Source organism: Sebastes fasciatus, chromosome 17 (assembly GCF_043250625.1).
Source record: "Sebastes fasciatus isolate fSebFas1 chromosome 17, fSebFas1.pri, whole genome shotgun sequence".
NCBI classification, from domain to species: domain Eukaryota; kingdom Metazoa; phylum Chordata; class Actinopteri; order Perciformes; family Sebastidae; genus Sebastes; species Sebastes fasciatus.
This window is the reverse complement of record NC_133811.1, coordinates 7209158-7228542: the sequence shown is the minus strand read 5'-3', so window position 1 is coordinate 7228542 and position 19385 is coordinate 7209158. Positions and strand designations below refer to the sequence as shown.

At 39.9% G+C, this 19385-nt stretch overlaps 1 protein-coding gene and 1 long non-coding RNA gene across 3 annotated transcripts; one reads left to right on the top strand and one right to left on the bottom strand.

The window, feature by feature from the left end:
* On the bottom strand, positions 1-18918 carry adck5 (aarF domain containing kinase 5). Of its 2 annotated transcripts, none has more exons than XM_074613926.1 (15): positions 18298-18918; positions 15102-15193; positions 14852-15001; positions 9603-9678; positions 9034-9234; positions 8811-8951; positions 7554-7667; positions 7316-7447; positions 7141-7224; positions 6971-7052; positions 5843-5921; positions 5673-5764; positions 3933-4185; positions 1046-1162; positions 1-950 (listed from the first exon to the last, which is right to left on the bottom strand). In XM_074613926.1, the coding sequence occupies exons 1-15, from the start codon at positions 18319-18321 to the stop codon at positions 848-850; spliced, it is 1740 nt and encodes a 579-aa protein (XP_074470027.1). In that variant the 5' UTR covers positions 18322-18918; the 3' UTR covers positions 1-847. The 2 variants fall into 2 exon arrangements, with proteins under 2 accessions (XP_074470027.1, XP_074470028.1); XM_074613927.1 differs by having other exon boundaries at positions 9034-9229.
* Positions 4668-15054, top strand: LOC141754684 (uncharacterized). Its single transcript, XR_012590701.1, has 3 exons — positions 4668-5129; positions 9056-9287; positions 14919-15054. It is a non-coding gene; the product is annotated as an uncharacterized LOC141754684 (long non-coding RNA).
* Positions 18919-19385: the final 467 nt, after the last annotated feature.

Sequence of the window (19385 nt, the reverse complement as noted above, 5' to 3'; positions counted from 1 at the left end):
TTAAAGAAGGAGGTAGAACATTTTATTAACATTGTTAAAATAATTTAAAAAACATTTGGTTAGGTGACACTGGACTATTCTTGGACTCATTGTTGAACTCAGGAGGAATCAAAACACCAACCCTGTCTCTTTCATCCAAGTAACACTGATCAGAAAGGGTTATTCCAACACAAATATCAATTCCTGTATCACAGACTGATTAACATTTAATCATAATCATCAATCTATAATTGCTCTCATTAAAGCTGCAGTTTATTACACTTGAAACCCCTTTGACGAGATTTAAAATGTAACTCATTATTTTAAACAAATTCTCACTCCAGTGGGGATGCGGCTTAACATTATCGTGTGTAACTTGTGTACAGTTATTACATTATTCCACTCAATTTGACTCAGTGTTTTGCCTTGATGCTGCAGCTGCTACAGAATAGATGTCACCAGTTTCTTAAAAAAATTAACTGCACCTTAAAATATCTAAAATTAGAATTTCAAAACAATTGGCTGTACAACAATTACACTAAAAAAAATTGAAATGGGTAAATACCCCAAAAATATATAGGATAATAATTTAATTAAAAACCTTCTAAAACTCTAGGGGGTCTAAACTGAAGTGGGTTTGGTGTGTTACAGTCCTGCAGTTCAGTACATTCTCACCCATTCTAAAGAAGTCCTGTCTGACACCAGAGTCTAGGCTGATTTGGTGTAAAAAAAACGAGCACACACCGGAGCAGCACCATTACCAGCAGCTTTTAGAGCTGCCACAGAAGTGAAAGGCTCCATGATTGTTGGGTTGTATGAACTTGTGCTTGGAGTAGGTCCTGATTCTCTGTTCCTTCGTAGTGAGACACTACCTCAGGTGCTCGTACAGGTCTGCGTCCAGAGATATGAGACCAAAGTACGTCAGCACGCTCAGGAACGAACGCGTAAGACTCATCGCTGCCATCTCCCACCTGTGAAGAAGTCATTCATGGTCGGTTGGTTGGTTGCCCCAATCACAAAACAGAATTTCTCATTATTGACACACACACACTAAATGAGTCTTTACCTTAGAGCCAGTTCAAACTTGAAGCCCTCCCACGTCGTCCTCACCCAGCGGAAGACCCCGAGCCTGGGCAGCATCCCGGTCTTCTCTGCCTGGATCTTCCCCCAGCCTCGCACCGCACTAAAACACAAGATATATCTATATGAAGCTACGATTTTAAAGGATTTACAAACTCACACAACTCGTGCAGTATAATCCAAGTCTAGTTTATCCAGTCGTATGCTAAGTACTTCCCAAATACACCCATTTTCACAAAAACCTTCCTATTTAAAACACTTCCGCAACAAAAGGGACCTTGTGGACAATCATCTAATGAAATGAAAACATGCAAAGTCTCTCCTTAGAGCTTATGAAGAACTGAACATATGTGATGATGACCCTTAGAGCTACTATGGAAGAGTGCGGTCTTATGTATTTATTTATTTTCTTTAATTATTTTCTACCCTCTTTTATTTTTGTTATATTATTTTGTATACTTTAAGTTATCTTTCCTGTCCAATTGTGCCTTGTATGTTAAGAAGTGTTATTGAGTTTAGATTCCGATGCCTTAATGTTTGTAAATTAATTATCTTCAATAAATAAATAAATAAAAAAAAACACTTCCGCAAACAATCTCACGCATGCGCAGGCACGCTACTCATCCGTACGAGTCCGAAGTGCTTTTAAATAGTAAGAATTTAGCGAAAATACGTGTGTTTGGGAAGAACTGAGCATATACGACTATAATCAAAGTCTCATTCATCCAGTCGTATGATCAGTACTTCCCAAACAGCTGCATTTTTGCTAAATTCTTACTATTTAAAACACCTCCAGACTCGTACGGGAAGTGTTTTAGCGAAGATGCAGGTGTTTGTGAGATATTGAGCACACGACTGGATAAACTTAACTTGGATTATACTGTACGGGTTGTGTGAGAGTTTGTAAACGGATGTTTTTAATTTAGTTATGCTATTTATTTCAATTCATCAAGACTTTCCTCCGTTTTTTTATTCTTCGTTCACCGAGTAGGCATGAGAGAAAAACAGTTTTTCTTCACAAATTCAAGGTAACACTGGGTGAATACTTGAAATATTCCTCTAAAATGCTTGCCACACATTCCTCTGTTGCTAAAATGTTTTGAAAGTGCCTCCATTACAGAGCCACGATGAGGTGCAGAAGTCGAGTTATCTCTCAGAACACTTGAATTACAATATGCTGAAAGGTAATTGTAGATTGTTTTGCCCAATGATGCCAAAAATATACTGCCTACTGCCACTTTAACAAAGGGCTGCAGTGTTGCCAGATCAGATTGACAGTTTCCCGCCCAATCACAATTTGAAACCTGCCCAATTCAATAAAAACAGTCCAAATCATCATAACTGTAAAACCATTACATGCACAATAAAAAGCACATAAGCATGCAAAGCTTCATATCTACATCCAATAACCAGAGATAAAATGTTAGATATATAAGCTATCACAACACACAAAGAATGCAGTCAGACAACCAAATACACTAATTCCCATGTCAGTGTCAATTATACACTACTGACTCTTTCCATTTAAACAGGAACTCTGACGTCTGACCTATACTGAGTAAATGTTAGCAATGTACTGAACTCAAGTCACCACAATTTCTGACACAGTATGTTTAAATTTGACCTTGTAGGCCAACAAAATAGTAAATAAATGAAGTTGTCAGTATTTCTCCAGTGCGGAGAACACTGAAAGCTGATTGGCTTTCCAGTCTTTGCTCTGGAAATCTTCGTCCAGCTGAGGTCGAATAACGCAAAAGGTTCTTGATATACATTTTCCAGTAATTTGTAATGGACTGTAGAACAACCACTGCAGTGGTGCTACTTCTGAGAAACTGCAAAAGAACCGAGACAATTCAAACCACTCTCAGCCAATCAGTGTTCCCAGATTGGGCTATTTTTTTGATTACGCTGGGCTGGGAGATGAAATTTGGGCTGCATTTGTCAACATTTGGTGGGGTTTTTAAAATATTGTGGAAAAACAAGCTGTCGTTTTGTGGTCAAAAAACAGATACAGAATTCAGTAAACTATTATTGACTCTTTTAATTTGAGAAATATTTGATTGACATAACTGGAAAACCAATCAGCTTCCAGTGTTTTTCTGCGGGGCTCTAGCCAGAGTTTTAGAAATGCTGAGGTTGTGAGTTCCCCCATTGCACCCCAGTGTTGGGAAAGTTTTATTTCCCTAAATGGAAGTCTAGATTCTGACTCAAAGCCTTCTCCGCACTGGAGAATACAAATTTATTTATTTACTATTTTGTTGGCCTACAAGTGGTCACATTTAAACATAGTGTATCAGAAATTCTGGTGCCTTGAGTTCAGTACACTGCTAACATTTACTCAGTATAGGTCAGATGTCAGAGTGCCTGTTTTAATGGAAAGGGTCAGGAGTGTGTTGTAGCTTTAATGAGTGAATCATTTTTCTTTGAAAACACAAAGGTCACAAAGTTCTGAAAGTTTAAAATGCCAACATGTAGACAAGTAATCATGAATCACTGGTAGTAATTAAATTAAATCCCTGGAGTTATATATTATTAGAATATACATTATATTACATAGGGCTGTGCAATTAATCAAATTTCTATAACGATTTTGGATTCCAAGGATATGAAAACAAGATAATCAACATAAAATGACTATTGTGCCAAATTGTTTACAAGTTCTTCATAGATCTGTCCTCTTAATTTAGCTCTCAAAGTGCACCAGATTGATGCATTTAACTTTAAAATGTAGGTTTACACAATTTTCTTTCTAAATGCATGATGTTTACAAAGTCAATGAGTAACCGTGTTAAATAATCGTGACCTCAGTAGTGACCAATGTAGTGACTCACTCACCAATCAGTGACCGCAGTGTGACCGGCGGCTGCACTAACCTCTTGGCCATGGCGAAGTAGCGGTCCACCGGCGCTCCCAGGGTGATGTTGATGTTCCGGACCGTGTTGATGTTGCGGAACACGAGCAGCATGGGCCGAGGCATCGACTTTAGCACCTTCATGATGCTGTCGAAGCGGTCGCAGGCCATTTCGCGCATGTAGGTCGTCTCCTCTCTGCTCAGGATGTTGGACAGGCCCAGCTCCCGCATGTTGATGGGTCGCTGCAGCAGCATCTCGCAGAAGAGGAAGTACTCTACACAGCGAGTTAGAGAAGAAATAAAGGAATTAAAGGAACAGTGTGTAACATTTCGGGGGGATCTATTAGCAGAAATGGAATATGATATTCATAACTATGTTTTCTTTAGTGTATAATCACATGAAACCAAGAATCGTGTTTTCATTAGCTTAGAACGAGCCCTTTATATCTACATGGGGAGCGGGTCCTCTTCACGGAGTCTGGGCATGTTGCTCCACCATGTTTCTACAGTAGCCCAGAACGGACAAACCAAACACTAGAGAGAGCTTTTCGCATTTCTACGTTACCCGAAAGCCACCGTAGTTCTCCGACACGCTTGTGAAACTGTGTTAACGTGAGCCAGAGAGTGCAAAACCGTGATACCGCCAGCCGCCGTCTGACTTCAGCCCATTTTCACACGGAGATTCTGCAATACTGCCGTAAAGGAGATCCGCCGTTATGCATGTTTTGCTTTTTCACCCTGAACCAAACAACCCCAGCGTGTGATGTTAGAGCACGCCGGCATCGGGAGCAAAAGAGGCGTGACGTGTAACACAACAGTGTCAGCGTCTAGTGTTTGTGTGTGTTGTGAGAGAAAATACCATGTCCCTTGTGTAGAAGTTGTGTACTCAGATAAATCTGAATACCCTGGGAAAGCACAGACTGTACTAGTTTAGATACATTACTTATCATCCTCGCCTCTGCACTCTGCTAAAACTAGCTAATCACAAGTAACTCTTTTTAACAATAGACAATGCTTTCACTCAGAAGCAGGGTGGAAGGTGTGGGCTACAAGGGGGGGAAGGCTAAACCAAGATTATAAAGAATGATGTAGTGAGGTAGCTCTTGGTCTTTGTACACTGACTTGTCTGCTGTATGAACCCAAATGCATTTGCTTAATAAATGGTATTTGCTTCTTAACTGAATGACCAGAGACTGTTTATTAGATCATTTCTCCAACGGTGAGTAGTCCCGCCGTGCCAGTTGTACCGTTTATGCTCGGGTCTGTGATTACCTCTTCTGCCGGCTCAGCAGCGGAAGAACTCTGCCCCCCTCCATTACGCCTCCGTACCTTTCATACAGAACAGCGAAGCGGAATAACAGCGCAACATTCCCGCTGTGAACAGGCTGTGTGAAAGAGGCTTGCCGTTGCTCCTTAAGTAGTGTTATTATGGTAAGGACGACCTCTGAGCGAGGTGAACGATGTTACCACGGTTTTGCACTCTGCGGCTCACGTTACCGCAGTCTTGGAAAGGAGGAGTGAGCGGAGGGGTACTCAGTTGGTTGCAATCTGAAACCACACCGCTAGATGCTGCCAAAACCTACACACTGTACCTTTAAAAAATAAACAGAATCTAGTTTGTAAACTCCTGATAAATCATCGTTATGTTAGGGGACAATTAGATTCTTGATATTGGATTTTAACACCCAAACAAATGTATCGTGCACCTCAGGTAATACACAGAGTTTATTGGTGTACTAAATAAAAAAAATAAGGGCCTCACCTTTGACACCAAGTGCGTTGGAGTACTTCTCCATCGCTGCTTCATTTCTCAGGACTATGGACCTCCACAGTTTACAAAGGGCCACTCTGTCACTGAGGTGAAAGGTCACGGTTAGAGCCGATGGCTGAATATCCTCAGAGGTTATATTTAACCAAGCAGACGAATCTTACCGTTGACTGAGGTATTCGTACAAGCCGTGATCCAAAAGTACCAACTGGGCCTTGTTGTCAGGACCTCGTCTCACTAGAACTGCAAACACAAACAATCCATCAGTAATATCGTCTGATGAACTCAGACTTTCAAAATCAGTTTCCTCTTTTGAAAACGTATTTTTTAAGGAAAGGCTTTTGCACATGTGGATAGTGGCGTTACATCTTTCTCTAGAGGTACACACATAACATAAACAGTTTGTTTCGGGTTATTGGGACAAAAAGATATACAGTATACTGAGCAGGCTTTTAAACAGTTGAACATCTTGTCAGTGCTCTGGTGGATTAACTGTGTAATAGCAACACTGTTTCTAAATGACCTTTGAACACCTGGTGATGTTGTAGTTAATACAAGATTGAGAGAAAATACAAATGCACTGATGCTGAACACAGTGGAAACCTCTTTATAGTGATCACTTCTGTCCGGGTCAAATTGATCACTATGAGCAGATGATTATTATAACCAATTTGTTTTCCCTTTTCTTTATTTCTCATGCAGATTATCATCTAATTGACATTTGTAAATGTATTACTAGGGCTGTCAATTGCTTAAAATAATGCATTGAGATTAATCGCAAATTAATTGCAAATTTTTTTATCTGTTTAAAATATACCTTAAAGGGGGATTTGTCAAGTATTTAATACTCTTATCAACATGGGAGTGGGCAAATATGCTGCTTTATGCAAATATATGTATATATGTATTATTAGAAATCAATTAGCAACACAAAACAATGACAAATGTTGTCCAGAAACCCTCACAGGTACTGCATTTAGCATATTAAAAAATATATGCTCAAATCATAACATAGCAAACTGCAGCCCAACAGGCAACAACAGCTGTCAGTGTGCTGACTTGACTATGACTTGTCCCAAACTGCATGTGATTATCATAAAGTGGGCGTGTCTGTAAAGGGGAGACTCGTGGGTACCCATAGAACCCATTTTCATTCACATATCTTGAGGTCAGAGGTCAAGGGACCCGCAAGTTTGGAGCAAGTTTAGTATGACATGGTTGGTACAAATGGATTCTTACTGTAATGATATTCTCTTTCATACTGAAGCACACGCGTACACTGATGAACCCACCGTTTCCAGGATGAGGGTCAGCATGGATGAAACCAGTGTAGAATATCTGCTCAGCAAACGTTCGGATCAGTTTATCTGCAGTCTGAAAAACAAATACTTGATGAGTTATTTCTGTAATAATACTCCACTCTGTCTGAACGTCATCCGTTGTGTCGAGTGCATCAACTCACATCTTTCAAACTTAATCCTTGTCTTCTAATTTCTTCCACATTGTTGATTTTGCAACCGTTGCAAAACTCCGCCGTCAACACTCTCTTTGAATCGGAGAGAAAAACGTAAAAAAAGCTTTAGCCGAGGAAAGGATGGGAGTCCGGTTATATTCTGTACCGCTGATAATAACCTCACCTTACTGGTTTGCTCCCAGAACACTTTGGGTACAACAACAAAACTGAAGTGTTTCAGCTCCTCTGCGCACCGCTCGGAATTCTTGCCCTCGTTCACAAAATCCAGCTCTTGAGCCAACGTACCTTTCAGGTCCTTCAGAAAGTAGAATGAAATCAATACAAGGCTAAACATCTTACCCCCCAGACATATACTGTATGGTAGGTTAACCATTAACCAAGAAATACAACTGTTTTCTGACCTTAAGAACCCATCGGAACCCAAAGCTGGGGTGCATGAATTTAACAACATCCAGCAGGATCTCCAATGTTCTGATATCACCATCAAACCGATCCCTGAGGTCAATGTACTGCACCTGTAGGGCAACAAAAAAGATTATGCTGAACAGTTTGGACAAAAAGACCAAAAATAGCAAGATAGGAGACTTTTTTTTTTTTTCATGTAAGTGGCAGTAGATATTTTCCCCCGACTGATAGTGAAATAGGGAAACATTTTCAAGGTTTGTTGGTAAAGCTAATACGCGTGGTGTTACTTAAAGGTACAGTGTGCAGGATTTGGCGGCATCTAGCGGTGTGGTTGAAGACAACTGAGTCCCCCTCCACTCACTCCTCCTTTTCCAAGACCGTGGTAACGTAAGCCGCAGAGTACAAAACCGTGGTAACGCCAGTCGCCTCGCTCAGAGGTCGTCATTACCATAATAACACTACTTCAGGAGCAACGGGAGTCAGACAGCGGCTGGCGCTAACACGGTTTTGCACTCTGCGGCTCACGTTACTGCAGTTTCACAAGAGTGTCATAGAACAACGGTGGCCTTCAGGTAACGTAAAAACATAAAAGGCTCTTTCTAGAGCCAGAGTTTGGTTTGTCCTTTCTAGTAGAAACATGGTGCAACATGGCGGACCCACTCGCAAAAACACGATTCTTAGTTTCAGGTGATTATACACTAATCAAAACATAGTTAGGGCGGCAGCTAATGATTATTTTCACTGTCGAGTAATCTGTCGATTATTTTCTCGACTAATCGATTAGTTGCTTGGTCTACGAAATGTCAGAAAATGGTGAAAACGTCGATCAGTGTTTCCCAAAGCTCAAGATGACGTCCTCAAATGTCTTGTTTTGTCCACAACTCAAAAACATTCAGTTTACTGTCAAAGAGGAGCCAAGAAAATTAATTTAAGGAGCTGGAATTAGAGAACCGATTAATGGATTATCAAAATAGCTGGCGATTAATTTAATAGTTGACAACTAATCAATTAATCATTGCAGCTCTAAACATAGTTATGAATATTATATTCCATTTCTGCTAATAAATCCCCCGAAATGTTACACACTGTTCCTTTAAAACGTGGCTTGAAACCTGCATTAGAGCGGTCTGATTCTACATAGTATACTTAGTGCAATCCGTTCAATATGACCTTTTACATTTTTTGCACCTGAAAGTAACCGAGTCTGGAGATAAAATGTTGACTCCGAGATGGTTCTCAGAATCGGCGCTCACCTTGACGGCGACGGGAGTCCCGTCGAACAGCTCGGCCTTGTGAACCTGGGCCAAGCTGGCGGCGGCTATGGGTTCGTAGTCAAACGTTTTAAAAAGCTGTTCTGGGGTTTTGTTGAAGTCTTCTCGGAAGAGAGCATCCACCTGTTGGGGGAGACACGGAGAAATTTGAAGACGTTCTCTCTCGCTGAACCCTGTGTGTTTTGTTTTGTGTCGTGGCTCTCACCTCTTTGTACCTCCTGTTCAAGGCCTTGTCTTCCAGTATTTGCAGCGTGCGGATGTACTCGGGCGGCAGCAGGTGGTTGAAGGAACACAGACCTTGGCCGAGTTTGATGTATATTCCGCCGTTGCTCAGCGCTCCCTCCACCATGCACTCTGCCGCCCTCTGGTGGCAGGCTGACATCTCGGCCAAGTAGGATGGGCTGCTCTAGCAGGGGAGGACGGCAGTGACACATGATTGTCCACACAATATTAAAGCAGGTAAATGTGTAACCACTGACCTCTGAGGGAAAACAGTGTCCCTGACTTTACATGAATTGGGTCGACGTGTTATGCAACTTCAATCCCACACTCATCAGTATTTGTGTTAATCATTGAAGTTATTTTTTGTCTATTTACGTTCTATAATGTGTGCAACTCATAATGCTCGAGCATTTTAGTATCTGATGTAGAAAGCAATGAAAGACTTTTGAATTTTTTGATGTGCATGATTAATGTGACGAGTGGATCAACGATCACTGGTTTTAGGAGTACGACTCGTTATTGTCGTTGCTATGAATTGAATTGAGAACTTACCTCATCTTGGCCACGAAGAGCCACATTGGTGGTCCACCAGTAATCCACAGAGATTAAGATTCCCACAGAGAGAGATCTGAGGACACACAGATCAGGAGTTCAAACGGTTTTGGATCTGACTTTTAACGTGACATGAACAGGAGTGTCACAATATTATCAGTCTGTTTGGCAAACATGTGAATTGTGGTCATATAAATCACGAGAGAGCAGCAATAATTTATAATCTGCTGGGACTCTGGGCTCTAATAGCTGTAAATATATCTACCTCCGTACAGGACAGCTATGCCCCAGTATACAGATTGGCCTGCATATTGCCGCTGTCTGTCGTTCAAAAGATTGTTCTTTCTCTACTTTTATACCTCTTTTATTCTCATTCCCCCTGTGTATTATTATCTATTATTGCACGGCTTTGTTGAATACTCAATTCTGATTGGTCATACACAGCGTTCAACGGTCTGTTGTTTCTCTATAACAGACCGTTGCTATGGGCGCATTCCTGATCTTGGCCTCTAGAGGACCATGTTTGTGTCAAATTTTTTTTTTTTTTTTAAGTAAGTAGCCGTGTAATAAGCAGGATAATGTACAGCGAGCGGATCAATGTTGCGAAAAAAAACCCCGACAGGGTGATGCAAGATCCTGACGCAAAGGTTTATTTCACAACAATGACCTACTTTTTACATGATTGTTATGTTGTCTGTACTTCTGTTCAAAGTCAAAGTCCTCAAAGTATTTGTGAGCATACTAGACTCTGATTCTTAAAGTGAAATAAAGTCAATCATTTTAATTTAAACAGTATTATTCTTTTTTTTTTTACATGCAAAAAAAATTATTTATTTTGAATAGTATAAATCAAAAGTATTCAAACCTTCGATCATCTCGGTGAAATTCAGATTATAAAAATAGGAATAGAATTCTGTATTTCCACGATGAATGAGCTCAGCTCTTAAGTTTTAGCCTCAGTTTTCAACTGGAAATATATTCTTCTATATCTTTACCCCAACATCAAAAAATTGCAGATAGTAAAATAACATTTTGGCATGTGGGAACATAAACTCTGTCAATCAATATGTAACTTTTTTTTTTTTTTTAAGTTATTTTTCAGTGAAAATAAGGAAAAAATTAACAGCCTTAAAGTGAGACTGAGTAACTTTTGAAAGAAGAAACATGTTCCTCCTCTTACAAATGAAAACACACCCTTGCTCAGGTCAATCCACATACTTTTGCTGCTACAGCCTAGCTTATGATGGCCAACTTTAAACAGTGTCACTTCGTATATTTGTTTGATTAGTTTAAGGATTTCATGTCAGAAGAGGAGTTAAACATCATAATCTAATAAAATCTAACACTAGCACTGCAATAAAGCAACAAAACAGGAGAATTAAATGTGGACTCTTAAATATCAGATCTCTGTCATCTAAAGCTCTACTAGTAAATGATTTAATATCAGATAATCACATTGATTTATTTTGTCTTACTGAAACCTGGCTGTGTCAGGAAGAATATGTCAGCCTAAACGAATCCACTCCCCCGAGTCATATTAATACTCACATTCCTCGAGACACCGACCGAGGAGGTGGAGTTGCAGCCATCTTCGACTCGAGCCTATTAATAAACCCTAAAACTAAACTAAATTATAACTCATTTGAAAGCCTTGTTCTTAGTCTTTCACACCCAACCTGGAAAGCACTACAGCCAATTTTATTTGTTATAGTGTACCGCGCTCCAGGCCCATATTCTGAATTTCTATCTGAATTCTCAGAGTTTCTATCAAGCTTAGTCCTGAAAACAGATAAAGTCATTATAGTAGGTGATTTTAATATTCACGTGGACGTTGATAATGATAGCCTCAGTACTGCGTTTATCTCTTTATTAGATTCAATTGGTTTCTCGCAGAATGTGCATAAGCCCACTCACCGCTTTAACCACACCCTCGACCTTGTTATGTCATATGGCGTTGAAATTGAACATTTAATTGTTTTTCCACAGAACTCTCTTTTATCAGACCATTATTTAATCACTTTTGAATTCTTATTACTAGACTATACACCATCAGATAAAAGTGTGTACACTAGATGTCTATCCGATAGTGTTGTAGCTAAATTTAAGGAAGCGATTCCATCAGCATTAAATTCAATACCATGTCTCAATATAACAGAGGACTCGTATGTTAATTTTAGCCCTACCCAAATTGATCATCTTGTAGATAGTGCTACAGACTCACTGCGAGTCACACTTGATTCTGTTGCCCCTCTAAAAAAGAAGTTAGTAAAACAAAGGAAGTCAGCTCCATGGTATAACCCTCAAACACGCAAATTAAAGCAAGCATCGAGGAAACTGGAAAGGATATGGCGTTCCACCAAACAGGAAGAATCTCATTTAGTCTGGCAAGATAGTCTTAAAACATATAGGAAGGCTCTCTGTGATGCCAGAGCAGCCCATTACTCATCATTAATAGAGAAAAATAAGAACAACCCCAGGTTTCTATTCAGCACTGTAGCCAGGCTGACAGAAAGTCACAGCTCTATTGAGCCATGTATTCCAACAACCCTCAGTAGTAGTGACTTCATGAGTTTCTTTAATGATAAAATCATAACTATTAGAGACAAAATTAATCACCTCCTACCGTCAACTGGTACCAATTTATCCTCAAACTTAGGAACCTTAGAAACAGCTGTACAACCTGATATATATTTAGACTGCTTTTCTCCTATCGATCTCCACAAATTAACCTCACTGATCTCCTCATCTAAATCATCTACCTGTCTCCTAGACCCCATCCCAACTAGACTGCTTAAAGAAGTTTTACCTCTAGTTAGCACCTCTTTACTGGATATGATCAATGTGTCTCTACTAACAGGCTATGTACCACAGTCCTTTAAAGTAGCTGTAATTAAACCTCTTCTTAAAAAACCCACTCTTGATCCAGAGGTCCTAGCCAACTATAGACCTATATCTAACCTTCCCTTTACCTCCAAAATACTCGAGAAAGTAGTTGCCAGTCAGCTGTGTGACTTTCTACAGAACAATCATTTATTCGAAGATTATCAGTCAGGATTTAGAGTGCACCATAGCACAGAGACAGCACTAGTGAAAATTACAAATGACCTTCTAATGGCATCGGACAAAGGACTTGTCTCTGTACTTGTCTTGCTAGATCTCAGTGCTGCTTTCGACACCATTGACCATGACATCCTATTACAAAGACTGGAACATTTAATTGGCATTAAAGGAACTGCACTAAGTTGGTTTAAGTCCTATTTATCAGATCGATCTCAGTTTGTACATGTCAACGATGAGTCCTCCATGTACGCCAAAGTTAGTCACGGAGTTCCACAGGGTTCTGTACTTGGACCAATTCTATTTACCTTATATATGCTCCCCTTAGGCAATGTTATTAGAAAACACTCCATAAACTTTCATTGTTATGCAGATGATACTCAATTATATCTATCAATCAAGCCAGACGAAACAAACCAGTTAACTAAACTTCAAGCATGCCTTAAGGACATAAAAACCTGGATGACCTGCAATTTCCTGATGTTAAACTCAGACAAAACTGAAGTTATTGTACTAGGCCCTGAGCACCTCCGAAACAAATTATCTAATGATATAGTTACTTTAGATGGCATTGCCCTGGCCTCCAGCACCACCGTAAGGAATCTGGGAGTTGTCTTCGACCAGGATATGTCCTTTAACTCTCACATTAAACAAACCTCACGGACTGCCTTCTTTCATCTACGTAACATTGCGAAGATCAGGCATATCCTGTGTCAAAATGATGCAGAAAAATTAGTCCATGCATTTGTTACCTCTAGACTCGATTACTGCAATTCCCTATTATCAGGCTGCTCCAATAAGTCTCTTAAGACTCTCCAGTTGATCCAGAATGCTGCAGCACGTGTTCTGACTAGAACTAGAAAAAGAGATCATATTACGCCTGTATTAGCTTCTCTGCACTGGCTGCCTGTAAAATCCAGAATAGATTTTAAAATCGTCCTCCTCACCTACAAAGCGCTAAACGGTCAGGCCCCATCATATCTTAAAGAGCTCATAGTACCCTACTACCCCACTAGAGCACTGCGCTCACAGAATGCAGGGTTACTTGAGGTTCCTAGAGTCTCCAAACGTAGAATGGGAGCCAGAGCCTTCAGCTATCAAGCTCCTCTTCTCTGGAACCAGCTCCCAGTTTCAGTCCGGGAGGCAGACACCGTCTCTACATTTAAGAGTAGGCTAAAGACTTTCCTCTTTGATAACGCTTATACTTAAGCTGCTATAGGCATAGACTGCCGGGGGACTTCCTATGACACACTGTCATAAGGAACTTCCTATGACACACTGAGCTCCCCTCTCCTTCTGTATATACTCATGTCCCATGTCCATGTTGTTACTAACTTCATTCCTTCCCGGGAGTCCTTGTGCCTCCTTGTCTCGCAGCTAACCGTGGAGCGGGGTCACACCTGGAGTGAGGTCATACCTGGAGCGGGATCACACCAGGGAGCGAGGTTATACCTGGAGCATGGGTACACTTGGAGCAGGGTTTCACCTGGATCTTGGTGGTCTCCGGTATTGTGGCTGCATCTGCTGCCGCGTCGGTGCCTGCTTGACACCAACTGCTACCATCCCTAATTAACTACGTCTGTACGAGGGACTACCAATGCTAACGAGGGATTTCCAACACCTAGTGACAATGTGGCAGCCTGGAGAATAACACTTCTCAATCACTGCCAAAGACATCAAGAGCTCCCAGCAAGCATGCTGATGCTGCAGGAACCAATGCACGGGCATCGATCGCAGGGACGTCCCACACCAATACACATGGACGTACTGAGGAGAGATGCTGGACAGTGCTGGCTTTCCGATAGTTGTATTATCACTCTTTCCATCCACCACTATTGGTTTTGTGTTATCAGCCCTACTTGTATTAGTTATTACAGCTGCTAGACTGCTATTGTGGCTGCTTCTATATCTCTCTCTCTCTATCTCTCTCTCTCTCTCTCACTCTATCTATCTGTCCCCCCAGCCGGTCTCGGCAGATGGCCGCCCGCCCTGCGCCCGGTTCTGCTCCAGGTTTCTTCCCAGTAATCGGGGAGTTTTTCCTGGCCACAGTGCGCTTGGTGGATCCTGTTGGGTCTCAAAACTATGGTGTACGGTCATAGACCTGCTCTACATATAAAGCGTCTTGAGATAACTTCTGTTGTGATTTGACGCTATACAAAAATAAATTGATTTGATTTGATTTGATGTCGGACCTGAAGAGGCGACCAAATCCTTCAATCACGATCTTCATCTTCCTCCTGTCTCTGGGTTCGGACACAGCGTACTGGACGCCCACTGCCAAAGGAACGCCGACGGAGATGCCAAACAGTGTCTTCCACAACAGCCCTCTGCGCTTCCCTTCCCTTCAAAGCAGGAAACAATCCCATTCATCAAGACGGCAACAAAATCATCATGGAGGGATGTAAATTAATCTGTGACGACGGCCTGGCTGCTACGCGGTACCTGAGTGAGCTGAAGGATCTGGTTGTGTGGAGTGATGAGCCGGGATGTGGGCATCTCCGGAGCAGAGCCATGTGATGCAGACACAACCTCAACTAAAGAGAAAAGAAAGGCACACAAATTATTTGACCTATGATTTTATTTTATTTGATTTGATTGTTTCATATCTGACAGCTGTCTAATTAATTACTACAGTAGGTTTGGGACAGTGAACTCTGGACTTCTTTGGGTCTCACTGTGTTGGTTTAGGCTCGTCACATAGCAATTGGATCCTAAATATTAATAGTAAATTAACACTGGATGAAGAAGCATGACTGGTGTAACAGATAAACAGTATCAGCGTGGCTCTGAGAAAAAAGACTGAGAGTACAAAGTCGTTTTACAACACCATTGTGTCCATGAAAAGCGTGCCAACTGTGCCATAATGAGTAGACAGAAATAAAACATTGTGTTCCCATTTACAAAAGCTGCAAATTTCCCTCTGGGCTTATCAGCAGCAACTTGAGTATACTTTTTATTATAGTCTGGATTGCAGACTTTTATTCATTGAAATAATTTGCTCTTTTTCTAATCACACAATTCCCTTATTTATTTAAGTAGTACTTATTTATTTAAGTAGTCAACATTGTCAGCTGTTAGTTTCTATGTTTATGCACAAGTCATGCTTATATTCTGATTTAGGGCTGGGCAATATTATATTGATATTGTGATATGACATTAGATATCGTCTTAGATTTCGGATATATGGCATGAGTGTTGTCTTTTCCTGGTTTTAAAGGCTGCATTACAGTAAAGTGATGTCATTTTTTCTAGCTGTTCTATTATTTGCCGTTACCCACTTCTAAATTATATCCACATTACTGATGATTATTAACTTATAATCTATATTAGATTTATAATTATTTATTTATTTATTTATACATACTCATTGCGTAAAGATTTTGTGAAAGTGCCAATGGGCTGCAACTAGGGCCGCGCAATTTATCGAATATATATAAACGTGATCACGATTTTGGCCTCCCACAATTAAATGAACATGATCGACTGCGATATTGATGTTTAATATGTGTGTGCTCCGCTCATAGAAAACTCAGCTGCATATCAAATCAAGTTTATTACTTGATATATTACTCGTTTTGACTGTCAAAAGGAAAATGCACTGAATTCAGGTGAAGAAAAACCGTATTTTAAAGGTCACCTATTATGCAAAATGCACTTTTCCATGTCTTTTAAACATCAATATCTGTCCCCAGTGTGTCTACAAGTCACCATAGTATCATAAAAGACCATCCTCTCTCTTTTTCTCCTGCTCCGTTTGTCCGGAAATGGGTGTCGAAAAACACTGCGCAGCTTTTCTTTTCTTCTGACGTCGTTAGAGAATTAGCCATATAAGGGTTTCCTGGTCGAACCAGAGCAGACCCTTCAGTAGCTGACCCCAGCCCACAGCGCGTCACTGTCTCTCCTCCTCAACCGAACTTGAGCAAAGTAGCTCCTACTGTTAGTCTGCAAGAACCAGCAGAACAGGCTTCATGTACTCCCATCATCTAAATATAACATGTTCTTTCACAAAGGCTTTATGTAATTACACTGTTTAAACAGATGATATTTATATATTATATATATTTGATGTCATGCATGTAGCAGATTACAGGTAACTGAGACCTATAATAACTAGTTTAAATGGAGTATAATATGTGACCTTTAAGTCTTATTTTGATGCAAAGATTTGTACATTAGCAGGAATGTAGCACAACATGGAAGTAAAAGCATTTTTTTTTTTTTTATGTTAAAAGTGGAATAAAAAGATTCAGTCCCTAAAAATCAATGAGTAAGCGTGATAAATAATCGGGATCTCAGGTGAAATATAGAGGGATATTGTGGTATTAGCTGACGTGTGTCGCCTCACTGTGTTGAGCGATGCTCGTTCATGTCTATGTAGAGCGAGCAAGCGCGAGCCCGACGCTGACTTTCGTTGACTTAACAGCCACAGGTGTCGCTGTTAACAAGCATTTCTGAAAGTTACAAATAGTCCCTTTAAGTGGTTATCAAACTAACTGCAGATTTATTTTTTATGGATTGACTAATTAATTAATCTACAATTCACGTGACTAAACGTGCCAGTGACATTTATTCTTAACTTGGCTCCTTCAATTGAACATTAGCTAATGGTAGTCTGGTGAATGGTTGAGTTGATAGCAACCTTCCAGTTGGGGCCCCGTTCTGCATGCGCGTCCTATCCCCTGACCAACAGGCTGTCCCCGTGGCCAATAGGCTATCCCCATGGTGCTATCCAACGTTAACTTCGTCCCTCCGGAGTCAGACCATCTATCCAAGCAGACCTGTAGCCGGACTGTCACTGATTAGGGTAGACCTGAGGAGCCAAATGTCACTAAAGATCAGATATTATTATATCAAGCTTGATTCACATGACAGGCCCAGATAGTGTGTTGAGTAACAGCAGTGTTTGTTTGTGTGTGCTGGGAAGGAAGAAGAGGGTCTGCTAGATCAAGGCCAATATGACCAGCCGGGGTACTTAGTTTGTTTTTGTTTGCTGTCTGCAGCCGAGGGACAAAATGTCTCTAGTGCTGACAAATTGATATACAGATTGCAGTGGTGTCAGGGACCTGAGCACTGAAACATCAAACCAACTCTCTCTCTGTCCCACACACACACACACACACACACTCACTCACTCACTCTTACACACTCTTACATACTCTTACACACTCTTACACACTCTTACACACTCTCTCTCTCTCTCTCACACACACACACACACACAGGGAGTGTTTGCAATCATCACCACAGTGAATGATGGGAAATAGCTGGCTTAGTCTAATCTGATCCAGACTAATATTGTAAGAGTAAGTTAAATACTTGTGGAGTTTTATATATATATAGCCTAAAGGCACACAGGTTGTTCAACCTACAGCTGCTAATAGTATGGAAAATAGCTAAATACACCATAGCAATCATGACTAGCATATTCCTTTGAATGTCTAATAAACACATGTCCTGTTTGACTTTTACACAACAACACAACTTGATCTCTTTAACAGCTTCCCATCAGTGCATTAGTAACTATGTGTTGCTAACGTGACCAGCTAATTACAGTCAACGTGGCTGTTGTTGGCCAACTACCTAACTCTAGCTACTGTCAAACTGAGCGAGAAATGATGAAGAGATATGGTTTATTTACCCCTCGGGTGGTCTGCCCTGTCATGTTTGCTGGGATAATAGAATAGCTCTGCTCACAGTGATGAATTAATGTCCAATGTGCCCTTCCTGAGGAGAATGTGTATCCGACCACTGTGACGTAAACTCCTCCTCGGGTTCAGCCGAAGAGGAAGAACGAGACAGCGAGATGGTGCACTCCCAACTACTTACTTCCGCTTTCGCTTTGATCTTTTTCATTAACCATAATACTTTTGCGGGGGTTTATTATATTAATTTATTTTGAGACTCGAAGACTATGGAGGGCCAATGTCATTATTTTACATTTTATTGGGCAATACAAAAAATTATAAAAAGAATTTACAAATTAAATATTAATCCATCAATAGATAGTTAAAACATTAAAAAGGGATTTACAAAACACCTTAAAACTGTGTATATATTTGACCAGGAATATTTCAAACGAAACATTCGCAGGACCCCTGATTTATCTTTGTGTTCAACTCTTCCGCTTAACTCCTGTGCTTGTTTTATGCATGTCAGTGCCCTAGATGATAGGGTGTACTGTCCTAAACCTCTAACAAATTATCATTATTTATTTTATTTTATTTTATTTTATTTTATTTTATTTTATTTTATTTTATTTTATTTTATTTATTTTATTTATTTTATTTTATTTTATTTTATTTTATTTTATTTTATTTTATTTTATTTTATTTTACTTTATTTATTTATCTATTTATTTTTGTACACTTGTTTTTTTTTAGTGCCTCTGGGTATTGTCATGGGTGGGGGTGGGTGGGATATCTATCAGTCCAAACATGTTTGTGCAATGGATTGTCAGAGTTGTATTAACAAAATTAAAAAATAAACTCTGTTTAAAAAATATATATATACATTTAAAAATACATTAATGAATTCATGAATAAATCATCTTATTTATATTTGTATTTGAAAATGCAGTTTAATATATTAAATTATTAATATTAATATATGTAAATACATAATTGGAGTCACAAGTTGAATCATTAGCATTTCACTGATGCTTAAATTATGTGCTTATTGATTATTTGATGGTGTTTTTGTAAATCCCTTTTTAATTTGAACTATTTA